General features: G+C 41.6%; 1 protein-coding gene across 16 annotated transcripts in view; it reads right to left on the minus strand.

The window, feature by feature from the left end:
• Nucleotides 1–3886: 3886 nt before the first annotated feature.
• The window catches only part of PHACTR4 (phosphatase and actin regulator 4), a 109389-nt gene continuing 88590 nt past the window's right edge, over nt 3887–24685 (minus strand). For all 16 annotated transcript variants that reach the window (XM_081223718.1, XM_081223722.1, XM_081223732.1 and 13 more), the window contains 8 exons: nt 21550–22153; nt 19978–20165; nt 19045–19198; nt 12583–12638; nt 11302–11363; nt 9869–10006; nt 9175–9251; nt 3887–6375 (listed from right to left, as the gene is read on the minus strand). In XM_081223718.1, coding sequence (XP_081079844.1) covers nt 6360–6375; nt 9175–9251; nt 9869–10006; nt 11302–11363; nt 12583–12638; nt 19045–19198; nt 19978–20165; nt 21550–22153 — 1295 coding nt within the window. In that variant the 3' untranslated portion in view covers nt 3887–6359. The remainder of the gene's footprint in view (nt 6376–9174; nt 9252–9868; nt 10007–11301; nt 11364–12582; nt 12639–19044; nt 19199–19977; nt 20166–21549; nt 22154–24685) is intronic.

Below are 24685 nucleotides of genomic sequence, written 5' to 3' on the forward strand. Positions count from 1 at the left end.
AAAGCCACGTTTTTTCATGGAATACTATTTTATTTGAAAGAATGGCTGACATCTTTACCAACTATATATCTTGTGTGGGACTGGATTTTCTTCATTTACTTAAACCAAAACACCATATGGTAACAGGTTGAATGCAAGAGCAGATATGAGAACTGAGTTGCCATCAATTAAACCAGACAGTAAAGAGATTTGCAAAAAATGTAAAACAATGCCACTCTTCTCTATTTTTGGAAAATAGTTATTTTTCATACAAATATATTGTTAATTAACCTGTAATGGATTATTATTTTGAAATGTATCATAAATATTTTAAAATTTTCTCAGTTTTAATCTTAGTACAGTAAGTATCAATAAATACCAACAGATAGAAAGGTTTTTGGGGTTCTGAGTAATTTTTTAAATTATGAAGGGGTCACGAAACAAAAATGTTTGAGAACCAGTAGTTTAGAGGAAGAGAGACAATTCTGCTACTTTTCTGGTGATATTACGAGTGTTCACTTGCCTTTCAATCACTCATTCAACATTTAGTGATTATGACTTAATTTGCTAGGCATTGTGCTAGACACTGGGGATTGAGATGAACCACTTTTTCTGTCCTTGAGCGCTCACAGTGGGGGAAATAGACATGACAGCAAATTCTACTACTGCTTGATAAGCTCTGTGTGGCATGAATAATGTATTCTGAGGACAGAGCAACTGAACAATTGGCTAAAGGCTGAGAGGGTTTTCCTGGGGAGTTGAAATCTGAGCTAAAACTTGAAGGAATAGTAAAAGGGTGGAGTGTGGAAGACGACAGCATTCCAAGTGAGGAACTAGCAGGCCTGTGGTCTCCCGGGAAGGGTGAGAGGTCAGCTTGATTAGGAACATCAAAGGGAGAACTGCCTGGGCTTTTCATGAGCCTGAGAAATAGGCAAGAGCTGAATACAAAGTATCTTGTGGTCCAGACAAAGTTTAAATTTTATCCTGCAGGGGCTTCCCTGGTGGCGCAGTGGTTGGGAGTCCACCTGCCGATGCAGGGGACACGGGTTCGTGCCCCCGTCACGGAAGATCCCACATGCCGCGGAGCGGCTGGGCCGGTGAGCCATGGCCGCTGAGCCTGCACGTCCGGAGCCTGTGCTCCGCAACGGGAGAGGCCACGGCAGTGAGAGGCCCGCGTACCGCAAAAAAAAAAAAAAAAAAAATTTATCCTGCAGGTAACTAGGGGTCAATAGTTTCAAAGTAAAGGATTGCTCTATCTTTGCATTTATCTTTTTTTGGCTGTGCCACAGGGCATGTGGGATCTTAGTTCCCAGACCAGGGATTGAACCTGTGCCCCTGCAGTGAAAGCGTGGAGTCTTAACCACTGGACCGCCAGGGAAGTCCCTATCTCTGCATTTTAGAAAGGTAACTCTAGTGGCAATGTCGGAGGATAGATTGGAGAGACTGGAGGTTATAAAGTCCCATTAAATTATGTTGGCTTTTTTTTTTTTGCGGTACGCGGGCCTCTCACTGTTGTGGCCTCTCCCATTGCCGAGCACAGGCTCCGGACGCCCAGGCTCAGCAGCCATGACTCATGGGCCCAGCCGCACCACGGCATGTGGGATCTTCCCTGACCGGGGCACGAACCCGTGTCCCCTTCATCGGCAGGAGGACTCTCAACCACTGCACCACCAGGGAAGCCCAAATCATGTCGGCTTTGAACTTGAATGGTAAACAAGGCAAGAGGAGATAAAGGAATTGAGAGACATTTCTGAGGTAGAGAATGTACAGACTTTATTGTCCTACTGGACCTGCGAGGTAAGAGAGAAACTTGCAGATAATACCAAAGTTTCAGATTTGGGATGCTGAACATATTGTGGTCTCTAACTCTGATAACTGAGAAAGTAGGTGGTAGGGGTAGCGAGTAATGTCCGCACAGGAGGTGAATATAAGTTTTTTTTGTTGTTGCTAACCTCATTGTTTATTGAATTGTGAACTGCTGCAAACGCTGCTGAAGTCTCACTCATTGCGACCCCTCTCTCAGCACCCCCTTGAAAAGGAAGCCTGGAGGTGCATACCTTGGGAACATGTGGGTGTATATATGTCTACAGGGTAACTGGATATAGGGTTGGACTCCAAGCAAGAAATCCGACTTGTAAATAAAGATGTAGAAGTTGTCAGAATAAGAGTGGTGACTGAAGTCATGTTGGAAGAGCAGGGAGAGTGATGAGAGGACATGAAAACCCAACATTTAAATGGTGGTCAGTGGAGAAGCCGGGGGACAGAGGAAGCATGATCAGAGGAGAACCAGGAGAGTGAGTGGTGTCTGAGAAGCCAAAGAAGAAGTTTTGAGGATTAGAACATGGCCCAGAGCATCACATGCTGCAGAGTAGTCGGATACGTTTTGAGCTGAAAACAGGCCTTGGATGTGGCAGTTAACCAAGAAGACACTGGTAACCTCAGGGAAAGCCATTTTATTTTGGTTTTAGTTTATATTTTAATGAGTTTAGTGAACATGGCTTTAGAAATGGAAAACAGCATGTATGTACCAGAGGTCCTACACGAATGTCAAGAAAACTGTTCAGTTTATATCTGCATTGCTTCTTTTTCCTCTGTCACTCATTTAGTTCAACTGCTTGGACTGTACAGGAATTTAAGTTTTTTAATGTTAGAACAGATTATGTGAAGGGAGTATGGGAAAAGTAGGTGATAGAGCAACAGGGGAAGATTGTTTTTCTTGGTGGGGCAGGAAGGAGATAAACACTGATCAAATGAACGAATTAATGGTGTGCGTGTGTCTCCTCAGTACCAGATGCAGAGAAGTTGAGGGTGTTTGTTCCTGTCATATGACCTCTATGCTTTATGAAGGAGGCAAAAATTCTTGGCGGAAGAAATTAATGGTACCCACAGAGGAGTAAGATGGAGCAAGCGGTCCAGGCTGCTGGTGTTTCCTTCTCTTCCCTTCACGCCTCTTACAGATGGAATTGAAACAGTGGTTTAGGCTGTGTTTTGGTTTCAGCACCTGGCTTTTGTTGTACATTCTCAACTTTTATATGTAGACTTCCTATCCCACTCCCTCCCATTCAATATCCACTGGACTTGCCCTTTCTGATGGTGTTTTTCCAACCCCCTTCTCTGCAATTGTAGTCCTCTCTCTCCTGGGGTACAGTAATCAAAATCCTTATGGGCGCTAAATTCATTCACTGTTTCAGCAAACACTGGGCAATGTGTACCTTCAAAATACCCTTTTAGAGACAATGTGTGACCTCAAAAGGGTAATGGCAGTTTGAGGCCTCTTTGGAGGGCTAGAAGGAAAATATGGGAGCAGGTGGAGGCCAACGGCATGCGCAGTTCTGACTCATGGTTTCTCTTAACCCTTGGTAAAGGGTGGTACAATAATCAAGGCCAGTCTCTGAAGTGACAAGTACAAAGTGAGTCATTGGTGGGGCCACCTCGATTGAAACTGAGCTGCTTGCCAGAGAGGAGTACATAAGCTACGATCTGTCCTATTGTGGTGTCAGCCTGAGGTCTCATTATATGTGGTCCAGACACAGTAAGTCCTTGCAGGGACAACTGATTAGGATGCAATTGCTTTTCCTCGAATACATGTAAAGAGTGATTACATAATTTTCTTTGACTTTAGGGAGGTAACTTCATCTCTCAAGTTCTTCACTGGTAAAATGAGTGTACTTTCACTTACCTCGCAGTCTAGGTGGGATTAATAAAACCTAGAGCTGCACCTGCTACACAGTGTGGGGTTCACAGTTGGCTTTCCCCTCTGCAGCTTATTCTTTTTCCACAATTCTGTACACAGACACAAACATCACTGACCTTCATCTCTGGTTACGTTTAATGTTCTTACTATAATTTTTCCCCCTCATCTACTTCTCATTTAGGGTGTCTAGCAATATTTTAGGGATTTTTTTTTTTTTTTTTTTTTGCCATGCTGTGCAGCTTGCAGGATCTCAGTTCCCCTGCCAGGGATTGAACCCTGCCCCCTGCATTGGGAGCACGGAGTCTTAACCACTGGACTGCCAGGGAAGTCCCTTAGGGAGCATTTTTAAGCAACCTTAAATCATTTGGAGTGAGGTAGAACATAAAAAATAAACACTACACACCAGAATAGTATAATTTGTTTTTTTAATTCTAAAATACATTAATAATTAATATTGATAGGAAGACTGATATACAATGCAATTATTTATTTTACAAGGAGATTCTGTACATCAGGGAAGCATCTTGAAGTACAATACAACAGGCTTTTATTTCTTCTTTACATTATGATTGTGAATTGTTACTTACACGGAAAGAGAACACAAAATCCTCTTTATATATATATTTATATAAACACCTGAAAAGACTTGACTCCCAAAGTATCTTGTTTCAAAAGAATATGAATGAGATGAAAGATGAACTAGATTCCTTGGTGGCACATAGAAAGCAGACAAGTAGCTCAGGAAATCAAGTCCTGTTTCAAGCTTGGCACATTAAGGGAAAGGAAGGCGGTGAAAGGGGTTTGAAAAATGTCATCTGAAGCCACAGAGGATGCTGGCATAAGCCAAATAGTTTCCAGAACACGATAGAAAGGTTAGAAGAAGTTAACACTTAATGTGTGGCCACCTTATATACGGACCTTTAACAACTTTGTAGAATTGTCACTTATCTTGCCTTGGTCATACCAAATGTTAATGAATTTGAAGGAGATGTGGGCCCAGTGTATCTCCACAGCCATAAAGCACTTGACGTTTACTGAGAAATCCAAATGCCTCCCTATTCCCCATATGGAGGGAAGATACTACCTTTTAAGGTCACTTTAGCTTTGTTTTAACCTGATATTCTGATTGTTCAGCAAATCTTACATGGGCATGAAAGGAGGAAAAGAGAAAAATCCACTGAAAGATCACATACAGAACGTGGACTGCAGAAGAAATCAGAAGAAATCTATAAAATAGCCACAATTTTCCGAAAATTAAAGGGAAAAAGCCACATTCATCAGTTAAGCAGAAACTATTTTTTTCCCTTCCACTTCGAGTGTATAGGAATTACAGGGAAATAGTAAGGCTACGGTTTTCAGTAAAAATTCAAAGAAAGCAACTGAATCTTCTGTTTTAGGAAATCATATTAATATATATTACACATACAAAAAGGAGTGGGGCCTGAGTCAATGCCCAGGCACCAACTGCACTGGCTACAGCTTGGAAGAGGAGGGGTGAGTGAGGTGGAAGCTCCCAGAGAGGGTCAGCAGGAAGATCAGTGTTGGGAGTTACGACAAAGAGCGCAGCAGGAGAAGGCAAACAGTACTGAGGAAAAGAGAGGAGCAGTGGGTCACGATCCTGCCCCTCCTCACTGCTTCTCCAAAGACCTTTTTCTATCTAGCACTCCACATCCCCAGGACCTTGCTGTGACTCTGGCTGGAAGTGTGGGGCTGACAGCACACAAGTGCTCCCACAGAGTTGCTGCAACTCTGCTTTATGGGGGAAACACATCTCTTGGTTAGAATGGTTTAGAGTATCATTCGGTACAACAAAAGTACAAGAGCCTATACAAGTTAAGCCATGAGTCAGTTTTCTGCCAAGTTAGCCTCAATGTAAAGGCCTTTTTTGGTTTTGTGTTTACATACAGAAAACATATACGCTTTCTCATTTTCCCAACCTGGAATCTGGTTGCAGCTCAGACTGTTTAACAGATAGGAAAAACATAAGTTCCCATCATTTCTTCAAGATTTCTTTCTTGTTTTTACAGATAAAAGTCAGAATGACTTGTGCCAAAAGGAAGAACATGTCAGATCCTGAGCTTCTCTTGGGCTGGACTGCCTGAAGAGGACTGTGCTGCTGTGTTACAAGAGGTATAGTGCAGTGCTTTCAGCTGACATGCCAGTGTGGTATGAAGGCTTCCCCTGGAGGTGGGGGCCCCTTTCTCCAGAAGGTTGGGGGCCTCCAGAAGGTTGCCCCCATCACCAACTGGATGTGATGGCTAGAATTTAGAGCCTACACAGGTGGGTCTCACAACAGAACAGCAGGTAAGGCTAATGGTGCAAACTGTGCCTCAGCACAGGCAGTCATCTTGGGTGAGGGTGAGGTGCAGCCAATAAACCCTGGAACCTGCAGGTGACTCAGAACATTGGTGGCTGGTGAGGGAAGAGCCCTCAGGTACGCTGCAATATTAAAAGGTTCAAAAGCACTGACAAAGTGTTCAGCTTTGCCCGAGGCAGCATACGAGAATCCATTCCAGTGAAATGCTACATTCACAGAAGTGCTGTTCACCCCAGAACTATATCCCAGAGGACTCAATTCTGGCTGCGCTGAGAAGTGCTGAAGTTCCCTCCATGTCGCTCTGGAGACTGAAGCAGCAAGGCAGCCCTGTTTTAGGGGGTTGCTTAGATCCTCTCACAAACTGCAGCATCATGGACGGTGGTAGCTAAAACAGATGATCAACAAGAGCCGAGTTACCAGATATCGTAAATTTCTTTGCTATTACAATTGACCCTTGAACAACAAGGGTTAGAACTGTGCGAGTCCAACTGTACGTGGCGTTTTTTTCAGTAGTAAATACCACAGAACTACATGACTGAATAGCCTGTGTAGGAAGTGGAACCATGGATACCCAAGGTGCCACATATATTGAGGGGAGCTATAAATTATAAGTGGATTTTCAACTGTTCAGAGGGTTGTGGGAGCCCCAAGTCCTGCCTTGTTCACAGGTCAGCTGTATTATCTTAAAAGTAATGAAATGAATGTTCCAACTGAAAAACATGACCTCTCCTCCACTCTAATCCTACCTGACATTTCTGTAGCATCTGATACTCCTGATCCTCTTCCTTCCTTCTTGAAACTCTCTTCTTCTGACTTCTGTAACACTATCTTTTCCCTAGTTTTCCCTCTTTTTCAATTGCTTTTCCTCAACGTTTTTCTGGTTCATTTTCCTCTGTCCACCCTTTAAATACAAAACACTTTTCTCCTTAAGAGTTACTATCTTTTTTCATAAATTTGAATCTTTGTACCTTGCGTTTCTCCCTGGACTCTAGGCTGAATATCCAACTGTCTTCTAGGCAGCTCCCCCACTCCATGTGTCACAGGCTCATCAGACTCAACATATATAATTGACTTTCTAGTTTGTTCACTGTCTGCCTTCCTCTTTTAGAATAAAAGCTCCCTGAGGACAGGGACTTTATCTTGTTCTCTGCTATATCCCAAGCACCTAGCACTGTATCTATCAGGTAGTGGGTGCTGAATATTCACTGAATAAATGTCCTAAACTGTTTGCCTGAACTCCTTATTAACTAAACAGTCTTCAAAATCACACTGGAAATCTAAGGAGTCATTTTGATTACTTCCTTTAGTTCATCCCTGGAATCAGTAGATTGCCAAGTCTTGTTGATTCTATGCTTGAAATGTCTTTTAAACCTATCTTCCCTGGTTTGAGCTAGCAGCATGCGCACTCTATTTCAGTTGCTTCCTAATTGGTCTCCCTGCTGCTGGTCTCGTCATTCTTCCAAATCACCTTCCACAGTTCCACCAGGGCTTTTCCCCAAATACACAGAACTCCAATGGTTCCAATATCCTAGCAGGAGTCAAAGCTCTTCAGAACATGACTGTAACCATCTTGCTAGTCTCACCTTCACCATGCTGCCCCCATCCATCCTCTGCTCCAGCTACACGTTCTATTACTCAGAACACGCATTTTCCTGCCTCCCGAAGTCTTGCTAAAGCTGGTAGTTCTGCTTACAATGTTCCTTCCTTCCTTCCTGTCCAAATAAATTATTTTACATAATTTAAGATGCAGCCTAAATGTCACTTTCTCTCTGACTTTCCTGTATTGTTGCTCAATATGGTACTTTACTACTAATACTACTACTAATAAAAATAGCTAACGCTGGACTTCCCTGGTGGTGCAGTGGTTAAGAATCTGCCTGCCAATGCAGGGGACACGGGTTCGAGCCCTGGTCCCGGAAGATCCCACATGCCGCAGAGCAACTAAGCTCATGCGCCACAACTACTGAGCCTGTGCTCTAGAGCCTGAAAGCGACAACTACTGAGCCCACGTGCCTAGAGCCCGTGTTCTGCAACAAGAGAAGCCACTGCAATAAGAAGCCCGCACACCACGACGAAGAGTAGCCCCCGCTCACCGCAACTAGAGAAAGCCCGCACGCAGCAACGAAGACCCAACACAGCCATAAACAAACAAACAAATAAATAAATTTATTTTTTTAAAAAAGCTAACACTGACAAAGCCAGGAAATGGTGGAGTTGGGATACGAAACCTGACAGATTCAGGCCTCAGAATGACTGAGGCATTTATCACATTGATTGTACACAGTGGTACATAGGTCTCTTCCTGGATTAGACTATAATCTCCTTGCTGGCAAGTATGGTTTGTTATTTGAGCTCATATTACAGCACCGTGAATGGTGTTACTATTGTTCAAAGAATCTGCCTTCTCTAATCCTGTCAGAGTTCAGTACAAAAAAATTCCGTAGTTAAAATAACCATTTGTCTGTACTGTGATCGAAAAAATGTTTAACATTTTATTTTCCAATTTTGCTTCTTCCTTTTTTTTTTAAAGCAAACTGTAATTGTCATTATAACTTCTTTCATTTAGCCTCCTTTTATAAATGTTCTGAGAGTCACCTAGATACTTTTACTGATTCCATTTGTGGCTCGCTGAGTCTTTAGGTATGGGCTGGGTCCTTAATCACAACAGTAATTCCAAATCAAAATGCTTCTTGGCTTGTTTCATGATGTTTATATACTAAATTGGTAAGATCAACTGTGCTAGAAAGGACTGAAACCAGAGAGGGCAGGTTGTTGTCTAGCTTAGCAACAGTTCCTCATCCATAACCTGGGACAGTGAAGTGCAGAGAAGAGAGCACCCCGTGGCTTTTAGTCATTCATTCCTTTCCCTACATCCTGGTTGTGCAAGTCAAGCACGTTACTTAACCTTTTTGAGTCTACTTCCTCATCAAGAAAATGGGGATATGAACACACCTGGTATGTTTGCTGCAAGGATTAAATGAGATAATATACATAAAATGCCATACTCAGTAAGGCATGAACTATGCCTCTTAGTTCTCATCTGTTTCTCTTAACGTAGTCTTCTTGCAATTAACACTGAGTGTTGTTCTTTTAACTATGTCATTAGAGTTCTTCCTAGCTGAACAACTCTGCTACATTTGCTTTTTGGTGGAGCTCTACTTAGCTCACAGTATTTGGGTCTTACCGTGTAAAATGTTTGCTCTCCTCATGAACTTCCATCTCTGAGCTTTTAAATTCATTTAATTCTTTTCTTATGGCGGCCTGCAGAGTAGAAACAAAAACGCTTCAGCATCTTCTGTCTGCTAGAGTACAGCAGTGTATCTGCCATCTAGTCTCTACTGCGCTTAACTCTGTGAGTGACTGCGACCCCTGGAAGGCAACCCAGAGGGAGGGAGGAAGCCAGGTCAACACATTGGGTGAAGCTCTGAGCCTGATGCATATCGCCTTTCCTGACACCCTTCATCTCATAATAAACCTGAAATCTCCAGTTAAATCAAAACACTTGAAGACCTCCAAAGAGATATTGTACTTTTTATAGTTTCCACAGCATGTAAAAATGCTTTTCCTGTTATAAAAGTGAAATATGGGTAATTACTAAGATATACCATCCAAACTCCCTCCAACCAAACATAACCACTGTTAAAAAATGTGTTGTATTTCCAGATTTTTGTACTCTGTGATGTAGCAGGGATTTTCTTCTGTTTCAGTTTTGGTGGTGGTGGTGAAGTCATTAGTATAAAGTTTTGGTTGGTACATCTTGGTATTTTGTACCTTAGATATTTAACATTATACGAGAAGTAGAAATTTTGTTATGGTTCCCCCTTCTAGTTAACGTCTTGTACCCTTCCAATAAAGAAAGAGAGACAGACGACAGACACCTTGTCGGCAGGGGTCAGTTTGGTCCATGGTTTGTCAGCTCGCCGGTCATAATCATGAGCATCTGTTACCTCCACGTATTCATTAAACCTCAGAATCTTCCTGGCAAGTAGTTCAGCCACAGTTGGCCTTTGACTGAGCTGAAAGAAATGGAGGCTCTCAGTTCACTATGCCAGGAGTTAGGCATCAATCATGCATTCAAACTGCCTCTAATCCAGAGCTTCAACCTTTCAATGCACATCAGAATCAGCTGGGGACCTTTAAACGTGACTGATCCCTGGGTCCATCTTCAGAGATTCTGGGTATCAGGAGATTGTTTGTTTCTTTAAGCTCCACAGTGCACAGCCAAGACAGAGAACCATTGCTATAAACCGGTATAACCAGTGCTTCTCAAACTTCAACATGCATACAAACCACTTGGGGATGTGGTTAAAGTGTAGATTCTGACTAAGCAGATCTGGGGTGGGGCCTGAGATCTCCAGGTGATGCCAATGCTTCTGCTTCGTGGTCCGCATTTTGGGTAGCAAAAGGGTCAGGGCTACAAATTCATATCTAATACATTAGAAAGTGAATACATTTAATATGAAAGCAATATCTATTAATGGGTAATATTAAGGGTGAATTTCCTTTCACCATGAATAATACCCAAGATATCAGATTCTGTAACAAATCATGATTTAAGGTTGAACAATCAGGTAACTTGCTCAATCTGAAGGCATGAAGTCCAGTGATGGCCTCTAGCCACCCCCAATCTATCAAGGATAATTCCTCTGGTCCTGGGGAAGGGGAGAAGTGGGAAAAATCAGGAGGAAAATGCCTAGATTCCTTGCTCTCCTGGGGATTCTTATACATTTTAAGAAATGTCTAGAGAACTCAGACCAACTCCAAGAATCTACAGGAGGTAACTACCAACTATTATGGAGGGAGGGAAAGGAAAAAGGGCTTAATCCCAGAGTTTAAGGGCTAACACAAGTCTGGTACAGAAAAGATTCTACCCTAACTGATTTGGGACCAATGAGAAAATCCTATTTGGTTTTTCATACTTTTCAGGTGTTACTAAGGGTCAAGTTCAGTTCTTTCTCTAATTAGAAAACCACCAGTTTGCCTTGCAAAATTGAATTCTACACACTCCTCCTGTTACCATTTCCATACATCAACAGCTTTTATAGTCTAAACCAAAATCCCAGGTCTACCAAATAAAAGGTCAAAACTTGTGCAAACATTTATTGAGCACCTTCTTGTGCCAGGCTTTCTTTAAACAGTAAAAATGGGGGAAAAAAAAGTTCTTATAATGCTGTGTTGTTTTCTGTATTTTCATCATGTGTTCTATTTTCCCAGCAATCTATGGCAATTCAAGTCACATTTATTTCTTTCCAGTCAAATAGGTCATTCAAATACAAGACACACAGTGAGTGGACAGACTGAGGCAGTGTACCTTTCTAGTGAGCCGACGTTTAATCTCTCGTTTTTCTGCCTGACGATCAGCTTCATTTTTAGCTACAGTTGACAGTCACAAACAAAGAATATTACTTCAAAATGGCAATCTGCATATCAAACGTTTCAGAATTACACACAGATATTTCTTTTTTTTTTTGGCCGTACCCCATGACATGTGGGATCTTAGTTCCCTGACCAGGGATTGAACCCGGGCCCCCTGCAGTGGAAGCCTGGAGTCTTAACCACTGGACTGCCAGGGAAGTCCCATACACAGATATTTCTTACAGGTTCCAAGTCAGAATAAAATACTTACTTTGGGACTGGTTAATCAAGACAATTTTCTTGTCAACTGGTGTAGTCAAATACTTAAGAGCATGGGTCAGCCGACTATGGTATCAAATCTGGCCAGCTGCCTGTACTTTTCCTGCCCATGAGCTAAGAATGGCCTTTACATTTTTAAATGGTTACATTTTGAATGGTTTGATAAGTACCTACATAATAGCTTCCTTGTGCTTTTTGGCCTGCAAAGTTGAAAATATTTACTATGTGCCCTGTAAGAAAAACTTTGCAGATCTTTGCTCAAGAGTAACCACTAACAATGGAGAATGGAGCTCACACTAGGTTTCACATGGTAAGTCTATAAAGGCTCCCACACTTGTAACCCTATGAAGCCTAATCCTCCTCAGGGTGGAGGTATTTAAGGACAAATTTCACCCTATAATCGGGAAAAATAAATCTGTACTGGATTAGAATGCTATTTCAGTTAGTCATTTACATAAACAGAAAGCAAATTAAATACATGGTCCTATTTTCTGACTTTGGAGGTATGAAAGCCTTAAGAGATGAAAAAGGCACAGCAACTGCTGCATTTGGGACTTGCTCTGGGTCCCCGCTCTCAGACACTAGGAATAGGAAGGTCCACTCCAAATATACAACCACTACCTTACCTCTCTTAAGACAGAGAAAAGTTGGGCAGCACACGCTGTCAAAACCTCTCAAATGCCCAAGGTAGGTACAGGATACTATGAGAAAATTAAAATACAATTTTCTGGAGTATCCCAGTACACTACTACTAAACAATATTATAATGATATCTTGTAAAGGAAGTTTGGGGGGAACTATGTTCCTTCAGGGGTAAAAAGTATCAATACTCCTTCCTTGGCTAGAATACTCTCTCCTTGGCCCTTGTTGAAAAATGCTTCTCTTTTCTGTCATGTGTATTAAAGTCAGAAACACACAAAGAAAATCTATACGACTTCATTTCCATAGCTGGACTCACGTTGTAGTATGTTTCGTTGTTCTAGTTCTTCTGGTGTTGGTCTTTGACTCAGTCGTCTAAAAAGGAAATAAGAATATTGTCTATGTTAAATCTCCCGGTCCTGTTTATAAAGATCTGTTTATGAAACACTTTTTTTTTTTTTTTTTTCTTTTTGCGGTATGCGGGCCTCTCACTGTTGTGGCCTCTCCCGTTGCGGAGCACAGGCTCCGGATGCGCAGGCCCAGCGGCCATGGCTCACGGGCCCAGCCGCTCCGCGGCATATGGGATCCTCCCAGACCGGGGCACGAACCCGTATCCCCTGCATCGGCAGGCGGACTCTCAACCACTGCGCCACCAGGGAGGCCCCTATGAAACACTTTTGAAACACCTTATGAAAAGTGTTTATGAAACACTTTTCACACTGAAAGTGTTAATACAGATATTACAACATAAAAAGGAATTGTACAGGCAAACAGGAGGCCAGGATTCTAGTTCTAGCTTTGATGCCAGCAAGCCCTATCACCACAAAAACTCAGTTAGACCTTGAATTACTCATGTGTAAAATGAAGATTTGGACTGTTCTGGTGGCAACCAAACACATTTGCTCCTTCAGCATACAGGTTAACACAGATCCTCAAAGATATTAATAAAAATTCTCATTTAGGAAACCAGAATGAGGACTGAGACTGTGTGTGTGTGTGTGTGTGTGTATGTGTGTGTGTAATGCTTCCCATATGACTCTGATCTTCCTCTTTTTATTTTTATTTATTTTGTTTTCTTTTTTTTTTTGGCTGTGCAGCATGTGGGATCTTACTTCCCCAACCAGGGACTGAACCTGCGCCCCCAGTGTGTGGAGTCTTAACCACTGGACCGCCAGGGAAATCCTCTTTTGATTTTGATTTAGTTATTTATTTTTGGCTGTGTTGGGTCTTCGTTGCTGCACGCGGGCTTTTTCTAGTTGCGGCGAGCGGGGGCTACTCTTTGTTGTGGTGCACAGGCTTCTCACTGCAGTGGCTTCTCTTGTTGCAGAGCGTGGGTTCTAGGGTGCGCGGGCTTCAGTAGTTGTGGCACACGGGCTTAGTTGCTCCGTGGCATGTGGGATCTTCCCAGACCAGGGCTCGAACCTGTGTCTCCTGCGTTGGGAGGCGGATTCTTAACAATTGCGCCACCAGGGAAGCCTCTCTTTTGATTTTTTTTTTTTTTTTTTTTTGCGGTACGTGGGCCTCTCACTGTTGTGGCCTCTCCCGTTGCGGAGCACAGGCTCCGGACACGCAGGCTCAGTGGCCATGGCTCACGGGCCCAGCCACTCCGCAGCAATGTGGGATCCTCCCGGACCGGGGCATGAACCCGTGTCCCCTGCATTGGCAGGCGGACTCTCAACCACTGCGCCACCAGGGAAGCCTTCTCCTTTGATTTTTAAACCAGTGTTTTAGGAACCACTGGAATTTGAGGTTGTCTCTTTTGGAGTTATATTCTGTAAAATCTATGATTTTAATTTCAGTCCTCTCTGAAATATCTGATGAAGTTTCTCATCTCATTCCCAGTTCTGAGATGTTATTTACCAATGACAACTTGTCATTTCTAGAATCAGAAAGTTCCTCATTTCTTACTTTTAACGTATAGCTCTCACAGTATTTGAACTACGTGCTAGTAACTCTTTAGTTGCATGGAAAACTCCCACCCCCATTTTATATACAATTTACAACTTTATGTATTTCAAAGCTTTTCTTTTTTCAATGTTCATTAAAAAAAAACACCACCACAGCTTTACGAAGGTATAAATGACATACAATAAATTGCATGATTTGATATTTTGACATATGTATGTCCCTATAAAATCATCACCGGACTTCCCTGTGGTGCAGAGGTTAGGAATCTGCCTGTCAATGTAGGGGACACGGGTTTGAGCCCTGGTCTGGGAAGATCCCACACACCGCGGAGCAACTAAGCCCGTGCGCCACAACTACTGAGCCTGAGCTCTAGAGCCCGTGTGCCACAACTACTGAAGCCTGCGTGCCTAGAGCCCGTGCTCTGCAACAAAGAGAAGCCACGGCAATGAGAAGCCTGCACACCACAATGAAGAGTAACCCCCGCTCGCCACAACTAGAGAAAGCCCGCATGCAGCAATGTTGACCCAACACAGCCAAAAATAAAATAAATGAATAAATACATTAAAAAAAAAAGAGTTCATTAAACGATTTAGTTCCTCAGGGTAAAAATCTTAAAAAAAAAAAAAAATCGTCACCACAATCATGGTAAGGAACATGTCTATCACCCTTGGACTGATTTCCTAGGGCTGCTGTAACAAATTACTACAAAGTGAATGGCTTATAACAGACACTTATTCTCTCACAGTTCTGGAGTCCAGAAGTCCACAATCAAGGTGTTAGAAAGGTTGGTTCCTTCTGAAGTTTCAGAGGGAGAATTTGTTCCATGCTTCTCTCCTAGATTCTGGTGGTTGCCAGCTGTCCTTGGCGTTCTTTGGCTTGTAGATGCATCATTCCAGTATCTGCCTTAGTCACACAGCGTTCTCTGTGTGTGTGTCTGTGTCTATCCGTCCCAATTTCCCTCCTCTTATGAGGACACCAGTCATTGGATTAGAACCTACCTAATCCAGTATGACCTCATCTTAAGTTGATTATATCTACACAGACCCTCTGTCCAAATAAGGTCACATTCAAAGGTTACAGAGATTAGGATTTATTTTGGAACATACAACTCTACCCACTACAACCTCCCTGACAAAATTTCATTTCCTTTGTAATCTCTACCTCCCTGCCTCCAGGCAAACACTCATCTGCTTTATTTACTCTCAACCTCCCTGCCCCCAGGCAACCACTGATCTGTTTTATGTAACTATAACTTAGTTTTCATTTTCTAAAATTTTATATAAAATCATACAGTACGTACTCTTTGTCTAGCTTCTTTCACTCAGGATAATTACTGAGATCCACCCAAGTAGTGGCATTATAAATAGTTCATTCTTGTTTACTGCTCTGTAGTATTCCATCACAGGACTAGGTTCATGTTCATCCATTTATGTTTTGATGGACATTTAGGTTGTTTCTATTTTGGGGGGACTATTAGAAATAATGGAATGGCTGGATCATATGTTGTTTCATTTTTTTTAAAGAAACTTACAAATTGTTTTCCAAAGTAGTCTATTTTACACTCCCAGTCTATTTTACCACCACTGTGCGAGAATCCAGCTGGGCCACATCCTCAGCAACTTTTTTTTAAAATTAATTTTTATTTATTTATTTTTGCTGTGTTGGGTCTTCGTTTCTGTGCGAGGGCTTTCTCTAATTGCGGCGAGCGGGGGCCACTCTTCATCGCGGTGCGCGGGCCTCTCACTATTGTGGCCTCTCTTGTTGCGGAGCACAGGCTCCAGACGCGCAGGCTCAGTAGTTGTGGCTCACGGGCCTAGTTGCACCGCGGCATGTGGGATCCTCCCAGACCAGGGCTCAAACCCGTGTCCCCTGCATTAGCAGGCAGACTCTCAACCACTGCGCCACCAGGAAAGCCCCAGCAACTCTTAATATTATCAGTCTTTTATTTTTATTTTATTTTTAAAAATAAATTTATTTGTTTACTTATTTATTTATTTTTGGCTGCGTTGGGTCTTCATTGCTGTGCGCCAGCTTTCTCTAGTTGCGGTGAGCAGGGGCTACTCTTCATTGCGGTGTGCGGGTTTCTTATTGCAGTGGCTTCTCTTGCTGCGGAGCACTGGCTCTAGGTGCACGGGCTTCGGTAGCTGTGGCACGCGGCTCTAGAGCACAGGCTCAGTAGTTGTGGCGCACGGGCTTAGTTACTGTACCGCATGTGGGATCTTCCACATGCCGGGCCCCCTGCATTGGGAGGGCAGAGTCTTACCCACTGGATCAACAGGGAAGTCCTTGCTTCCCCCACCTTTTAAAAAGTGGGTTGTTTCTTATTGAGTTTGGAGAGTTCTTCATATATTCTAGATATAAGACCTTTATCAGATACATGGTTTGCAAATATTTTTCTCCCAGTTTGTGGCTTATTTTTACATTTTTTTTTAAACAGTGTCTTTCACAGAACAAAAAATTTTAATTTTGATGAAGTGCAATTTACCAATGTTTTTCTCTTAAGAACCATGCTTTGAGATCATATCTATGAAATCTTTCTTTAACCCATATTCTAGAAATTTTACAGTTTTAGCTCTCATATTTTAAGTCTATGATACATTTTGAGTTAATTTTTTATCTGGTATACTGCATGAATTGAAGCTATTTTTGTGCCAGGGCCATTTGTTGAAAAGACCATCCCTTCTCAATGAAATTGTCTTTTTACCTTTGTCATAAATGAGTTGCACATATATGGGTGGGTCTATTTCTGGGCTCTCTTTTCTGTTCCATTGATTTCTTTGTCTATCCTACCTTTACATCAGTACCATACTGTTTAGGTTACTTTAGCTTTATAATATGTCTTAAAATAAGACAGTGTTAGTCCTCCGGTCCTGTTCTTTTTCACAGTTGCTTTATATTTCCGTAACAATTTTAGAATCAGTTTGTCAATTAAAGCCTACTGGGGGTATTTTGATTGGAACTGCATTAAATTTACTGATGTCTTGATAATACTGAGACTTCTGATCCATGAATATGTTATTTGTCTCCATATATTTAGGTCTTCTTTATTTTCTTCAGCATTATTTTATACTTTTCAGTGCATAGGTCTTACACAATCTTTCATCAGGTTTATCCACAGGTTTAATTTAAAGATTTTTGATGGTATTGTAAATTGCTATTGTAAATGTTAATCTCTTGTATTTCTACATTTTAATTTTACACTATTCATTGCTGGTGTCCAACAAGCTCTTCTAAGACGATTATGACCTGGGAAAAAACACTCAGAGACGAGCAACTGGCATTGCAATAAAGCAAAAGGAATCTATTATTAAAGATCCCCATTCTTGGATGAAATATACAGTGTGGGAATATAGTCAATAATAATGTAATATCTTTGTATGGTGACAGATGGTAACTAGACTTATTGTGGTGATCATTTTGCAATGTATAGAAATATCAAACCACTATGTTGTGCACCAGGAACTAATATAGTATTGTAGGTCTATTATACTCCAAAAACCAACCAAACAAACTTATAGAAAAAGAGATCAGATTTGTGGTTACCAGAGGCAGGGGGTGGACAGGGGGAACTGGATGAAGGTGGTCAAAAGGTACAAACTTCCAGTTATAAAATAAATACATACTAGGGATGTAATGTACAACATGATTAATATAATTAACATGTATGTTATATATTAAAGTTGTTAAAAGAGTAAAGCCTAAGAGTTCTCATCACAAGGAAAATATTTTTTTTTTCTGTTTCTTTTATTTTGTATCTATAGGAGACGATGGATGTTCACTAAGCTTATTGTGGTCATCATTTCATGATGTATGCAAGTCAAATCATTATGCTCTATACCTTAAACTTATACAGTGCCGTATGTCAAATATATCTCAATAAAACTAAAAGAAAAAAAATCCCCATTCTTAACTAATTCCTAATCTTGATGGTCTCTTGCTGACACTCAGAGGGCCACAGTTCTGCATTAAGACTGCCATCAGCAAAGCCAGGTGTCTGAGGTAGGAGAGGAGAATATATTTTAATTAACAGGCATCCTTATTTAATTGTTTTTAAGGAATAGGCCAGGAGTTCCACTTTCCGAGAGGAACATCTGAGGTGGGCAAACACGTGTCTGTATACCTGGACTCTACGTGTAGTACATATGCAGGAAGCTGGCCTGCGTTCAGTCTCTCTATGCTTTTGGTTCCAGCTAACTTGAAAAATATACTAACACGTTGAGAGGAGGCAGTTGCATGGAACATGTGAAACAGATACAATGGAAATTATGTGTGTGATTTTTTTTTTTTTTTTTTTTTTTTTTTTTTTTTTTTTTTTTTTGCGGTACGCGGGCCTCTCACTGTTGTGGCCTCTCCCGTTGCGGAGCACAGGCTCCGGATGCGCAGGCTCAGCGGCCATGGCTCACGGGCCCAGCCGCTCCGTGGCATATGGGATCCTCCCAGACCGGGGCACGAACCCGTATCCCCTGCATCGGCAGGCGGACTCTCAACCACTGCGCCACCAGGGAGGCCCTATGTGTGTGATTTTTAACTGGGCTGGCACCTCATGGTTGAGCAAGCCAGAAGAGGCTTGCTGTCCTGGGAGCCACTTAAATCCTTAGAAACTTTGAAAAAAGCCATACTTACGTTTATCTTATGGTGTAAAGCTGTGAGATCTATCTCATGGTTTAAAGCTCTGAGAGCCACCTAGTTCCTTAATTTCCAAACTCTCAGAAGATACCCATCTGTGTACAATGTGTGTTTTTAAAAATTATGCTATTTCTAAAATTAAAAAAAAAAAAAAAAAAGATACCTGCATGCTCCACCACAAAGTACGTCTCTAAGACATATACTGGCATAATCAAATCAAATCAATCTATTCTAAGAAAAGGCCTACCGGATCAGCGTGTTCCCAATCTGGTGCCGTATTTCATTCCACTCCTCTTTGCTTTTTCGAGGCCAAGAATTCATGTTCATTTCAGGTTCACTGGGTCTGTGGTTCAACTTCATTGCCAGTGTGTCTTTCCTCTTCACTTTGTTGGCCAGAGCACCTTTGGACAAGGGAAAGAAAAACATGTAGAAGCTTAAAGCTCAACCTCACCTGGAGCTAGGCAAGAGTCTGAATAAACAATATCATAATCCCATCTTCCTAGCTGGCCTCTGATGATCCACCTAACAGAGAGGTGGGGGTAAAGCTGAGGATATCTAAAAATCTTTTTAGCAGATGGCCTCAGATGGGCTAAAAATATCTTTTCCCTTCTACCAGTTCTGTCTACATTTTTCTTCTTAGTAAGAGTTGCTAGAGGAGGGATGGTCTAAGCAGGGGACAGCCTCTGAATTACAACACAGAGGCATTTGCACTAACACACCTCATAAGGTTCCTATTCTTAAAGCTGCTTTCCACTTTTAGGAATCAGATTTCTATTATTCGCAGATGTGTGTACATGAACATGTTTTTTTTTCTTTGCCCCATGAACACAGGAAGCTCACTAGGCTGAAGGAGAGCATCACCTTTGTCTTTTCCACAAAGCCCAAATACCAACTTTCCTTTACTCCACATTCTTTAATACCATCAAGGTAAATAATTTTTAAATCAAAATCAAACACATAAAAAACTGATTGACTCAACCTACTGGGCTCCCTGTCACTGGCTTGTTATAACAACGGGAACAGCAGGGACAAGAGTCTTTCACAGAGCCTTCCAAGAGCAGTCAGCCAGATGACTCGATGGGAGAGGGTGCCTGCTTCCATGCATCTTACACTTGCTAAGACCAGCACACAGCTTTATCTGTAAGAGAACTTTCTCCTTCTCTTTCCCTCCCTTTCTTACTATGATGGCTTTCATCTTCATCCTCTTCATCTCGGTATTGAATAGGACCTTCTGAATCAGAGTCACTCTCTTTCCCTTCTTCTTCCTCCTGCAGACACTGCGGTAGTTTAGGAATGACTGAGGTAGATGCTACATCCGCATCGAACGAAAATATGTGGTTCTGCTCCTCCTCTTCTTCATCGTCTGGACTAACAAATTAACATAATTACATTTTACATTTTCCTTTCAGAGACATAAAGAATAACTGATTTGCAAGGCAAACTACTGAATAACCATGAAAAAGTCCATGAATGAAATAATTTATAGTTATTTCCCTTAATTTTTACATTCTTGCTAAGAAACTTTTTAGCAGCTATTAATCTAAAGGGCTCTGGGTTCAAATCCCAGATCTACAACTTATTTACTAGCTTGTAAGTTATTTAATTTTTCTGTAAATGTGAATGATACCTACCTTGTTGGCTTGATGTGAGAATGAAATAGACAAATTCTAGAATGCACTAGTGTCTTGCACATAGGGCCCTGATGATCAATATATAAGATGCAAGTTTGCTTTGGTCTGATTGAATGAGAAGATTACACAGCATCTAACACAGTACTTGGCTCATGGAAGATACTCAATAAAAACATTTAACCCATTTCCTAAACCAAGGATGCAAAGAGAAGTAAGGATGAAAACTAACTTCTTTGCTTTACACTCTGGAGGCATAAAACTATGACTTAGTCTACTTCAAATTCCTAAACTGTCTCTTTCCAGGATGCAAAATAAATAATACCAGGAAGTACAAAAGATTATGGCAAAAAAACCAAAAAGTAGGATACTGCAACAACTCTATAACAATTCTTTTAGTTATTAGTAAGACAAATTTCCAACTTGCCAATAAGTGTTAATCTTCAGTCACAATTTGTCTGAATTTTAAAAAGACAGACAAAATAGGTATAAGTACCAATGCTACTGTGAACAGATTGAGTGTTTGGGAACAGATGAGGGAGAGAAAAGATGAGCAGTTTCAGTCTGTGGGGCTGGAATACTGAGCTATCTTTCAGAGCTCCCTTCTTTTTCTCTAGGCTTCTCTCTGTCCCTCTCTACCAGGTTCTGTGCCAGGCACTAGAGCCTTCAGATTTGTCTAATTTCATTCTCACAAGCCTATGTGGTAGGTATTATTTCTGTTTACAGGTTAGACAACTGAAGAGCAGGAAGATTAAGTAACATACACTACTGCACGCTAGTAAATAAGAGGCAGAGCTGGGATTTGAACCCAGAGCTATCTTACTCCAGGGTCAATGTTCTTAAGCACCATGTTACACTGCTTCCCGTATATCATATAAAAATACATAGTGATTTTAATTTTCAAGTACAGAAGTTTGTAATTTTTGTATCATCATGGAAATTTCTGCCATGGGAACAATGTTATAGAAATCAGGAGAGTAAAAGTTCAAATTCAAGAACATGTCCTATTTGTTGAGTTCTTCTTAATTTAAATTTATTCACATTTTCTCTCTATAAGTCATTTTTTCCAAGAAGGGCTAGCTAGAGTAAAGAGGGGACAAGAAGCAAGCTTTAAAGTTACTCACACTTTCAGCATTTCAATAGTGATGGGAAGTGACCTGGTCCGACCCAGGGTACTGCTGTCCTCAGAAAAGCTGTCACTGTTCTCGAAGAGCAATGAGTGAGCTCTGTGAGAGCCTTCCAAGGGGGGAGCCATGGGGAGTGGGCTGGTCAGGGCCTGCTGGATTCGGATATGCAGTGGGACTGGGGGCAGCCTAGAGGGTATATGGGGCTCCCCAGAGCTGTGGTCCAACATCCTCTTGGGTACTTCCCTTTTCTGACTTTCCTGCTGGGGAACCTCCTGGGGTAGGTCTAAGGAAGGTGGGAGCTCAATTTCTGGCACAACTTGAAAAGTCTTAGCAGGGAATGGAGGGGACCGAGGGGGTTCTGGAGGTATATGAGTAGGCAGTGGGGGGGATGGGGCGGTAGGGGGGATCATCAGCAGGGGTTCGGAGCCCACAGAGCACGTGCTCTTCTCTTTCTGATCACTTGGTGCTTTTGTGGTAGTGGCAGTGGCAGCAGCAGACTCTGAGGTGGACACCAAGGTTGATGGAACGCCTCTCTTAGGTGGTAAAGGTGGGGACGGCTTTAATAACAACGTACCACTGTTTATTGCTTGGGATAGTTCAGCTGGAAAAGAGAAAGCAACACCTCAATTTAAGATGGCTTTACAGTGCTTTGAGGGGCCAGCCCAGGGCCTAGAATTAGAGCTGAGCTCAGTCTTAATCTTTCGGGCAAATTATACCATTTCATGGCTTTGCCATTCCCTAGCTATCTCATCCTGAAACAAAATTAATATTTAAATATCTAGAAACCCTAATAAATGTACAGAGGTGTAGGAAGACCACTACCTTCACACTCTGATGAGAAACTTCTTACTTCTTTACTATGATAATAGACATGACAACTTTTTATGACTTGATCTTGGTGTAGATAAAGTTAATATGAAAAAAAAATGTGACTAATAAGTTCTTTTGTCTAACAGCACTCCATTAAAAAATTTAAACATGCAGACTGAAACAAAAAAACAAACACTATCAGGCATTGTTACCATATACTGATGAATAATGATATCTAGATATCTCAGCACTTTATTATTAAACTATCAATGATATATTGGATTTTTATAGCAGAGGCCTTTGAAGAAAGCAAGGTGCTTTTCTATCCTCGACTTCATATTCTTCTTATACAAGAGATCATCTTTACCATTTTACAGAAGCAAAAACAAAAACTGAGGCCACAGAAGTTACGTGACTTGCCCAAGATCATACTACAAACTGGTAAGGACTCAGCTAGTTCCCGGGACTCATTATGAGGCTCCATCGTCTGGATCCCACTGACTTTGTTTTTTATTAGTGTCCACACCTCTTCTTGTCCTTTATGTCCAATCCGCCATCTCCACTCTTCACTATGCTATGGGCTCCTTGACAACAGGGCACCCCTTGTCTCTATCAGTATATTCACAGGGTGCTGCACAGTGCCTGGCACATAGTGGGTCCTCAATACATGTTTACTAGATGAGAGGCCCCTACCCTGGATCATGACAGTATATATCCCTATGTGATCCCCCAAAGCCCACAACGGCTCAGGTGTTGATTCCACAAAGTCCCTTTGGAGAGCTCCAAATGGCTTTTAAGATGTGGATCAACACATCACAAAAGGTCAACCTTGCAAAATAATTAAATAGTAGTTCTCTCGGTTACCAACCTCTAACCCTCTACCCAAACCCCTCACTTGTTTTCAAAGGTTTTATATGTCTTACCCAGAGAGCAACACTTCAAGTTTCCCTGAATTAAAAATTTAACTGCACTAAATGCCATTCCATTGGCAGCATTCAAAGTAAAGGTCTAGCTATAATCTGATAATGCTTTAATGTCACTCTTCATAAGTAAAATTTTAAAAGGTCCTTCTAGAAAAATACTGCATACACATATAAAAAAGGATTCAAAAAATGTGAATTTCAGGATCAATAAAAGGTATTTTTTGGTAGACTGGATTTTTGCTGTCTGTCTAAAAATAGTGGTTAGCTATTCCATCTACAACAAAACCCACCCCTGACAATACCAAATTTGAGTATTTTATCATTTGAATGGTAAAGTAAATTACCTTTGGTAATTTAAGGAAAACATATACCTGAAAAGTAAAGGAAATGACTTCTGGTACACATACCCTCTGGTACAAATACCCAATGGCATTTGACTGTAGTTCCGTGGGAAAGATGCCAAAATGTTCGTTGGAGGGGTCACAAATTCCCTTCATCTGTTCAGTTATTTATGGTGGTCCTTCCTTAGTCCCAACACTACTAATTTGTCCTAATACTATTATGCCCATTAGTAGACATAGCAATGTCTAAACATTGGTTTCCAAATGTTTGGGTTTCATGGACCAGTACTATTAAAAAGATTCTCAACCAATCTCAGGTTGTCAATTTTTATTGTTTTCAACTAAGGCTTCTTTTTTTTTTTTGGCCATGCTGCGTGGCTTGTGGGATGTTAGTTCCCAGCCAGGGATTGAACCCAGGTTCCCAGCAGTGGAAACATGGCACCCTAACCACTGGACTGCCAGTGAATTCCCTCAACTAAGGCTTGATATTCAGTAAACCACTTATGAACATAACCGCTTCATGGAAGAAATGGTCTTTTAACACCAAAGAATTAGGAAGGTCCATAATTTCAGAATAAAGGATAGTCCTTTTTTTTTTTTTTTTTTTTTTTGGGCTGTGTCGTGCAGCTTGTGGGATCTCAGTTCCTCGACCAGGGATTAAACCCAGGCCACGGCACTGAAAGCTCAGAATCCTAACTACTAGGCCAGCAGGTAACTCCCTAAAGGATAGTTCTTTAAATCAAGTCTACTTAACCTTAACAAAAACTCTGTGAACTATCCTATTTTTCTGTTTCTGCCGAGGACCACTTGTGGACTGATGTTGGTCCCTCAGTCACAGGGCCTATTGCTTTGGGCTATTCATCTGAGGCCAAGAGTGGCCTCCGCAGTTTAGCCCAGGATACAGTACACATATTATCATTTTTTTTTTTTTTTTTTTTGCGGTACACGGGCCTCTCACTGTTGTGGCCTCTCCCGTTGTGGAGCACAGGCTCCGGATGCGCAGGCTCAGCGGCCATGGCTCATGGGCCCAGCCGCTCCGAGGCATGTAGGATCTTCCCA

This window comes from Mesoplodon bidens, assembly GCF_964165515.1.
Source record: "Mesoplodon bidens genome assembly, chromosome: 2".
NCBI classification, from domain to species: Eukaryota; Metazoa; Chordata; class Mammalia; order Artiodactyla; family Ziphiidae; genus Mesoplodon; species Mesoplodon bidens.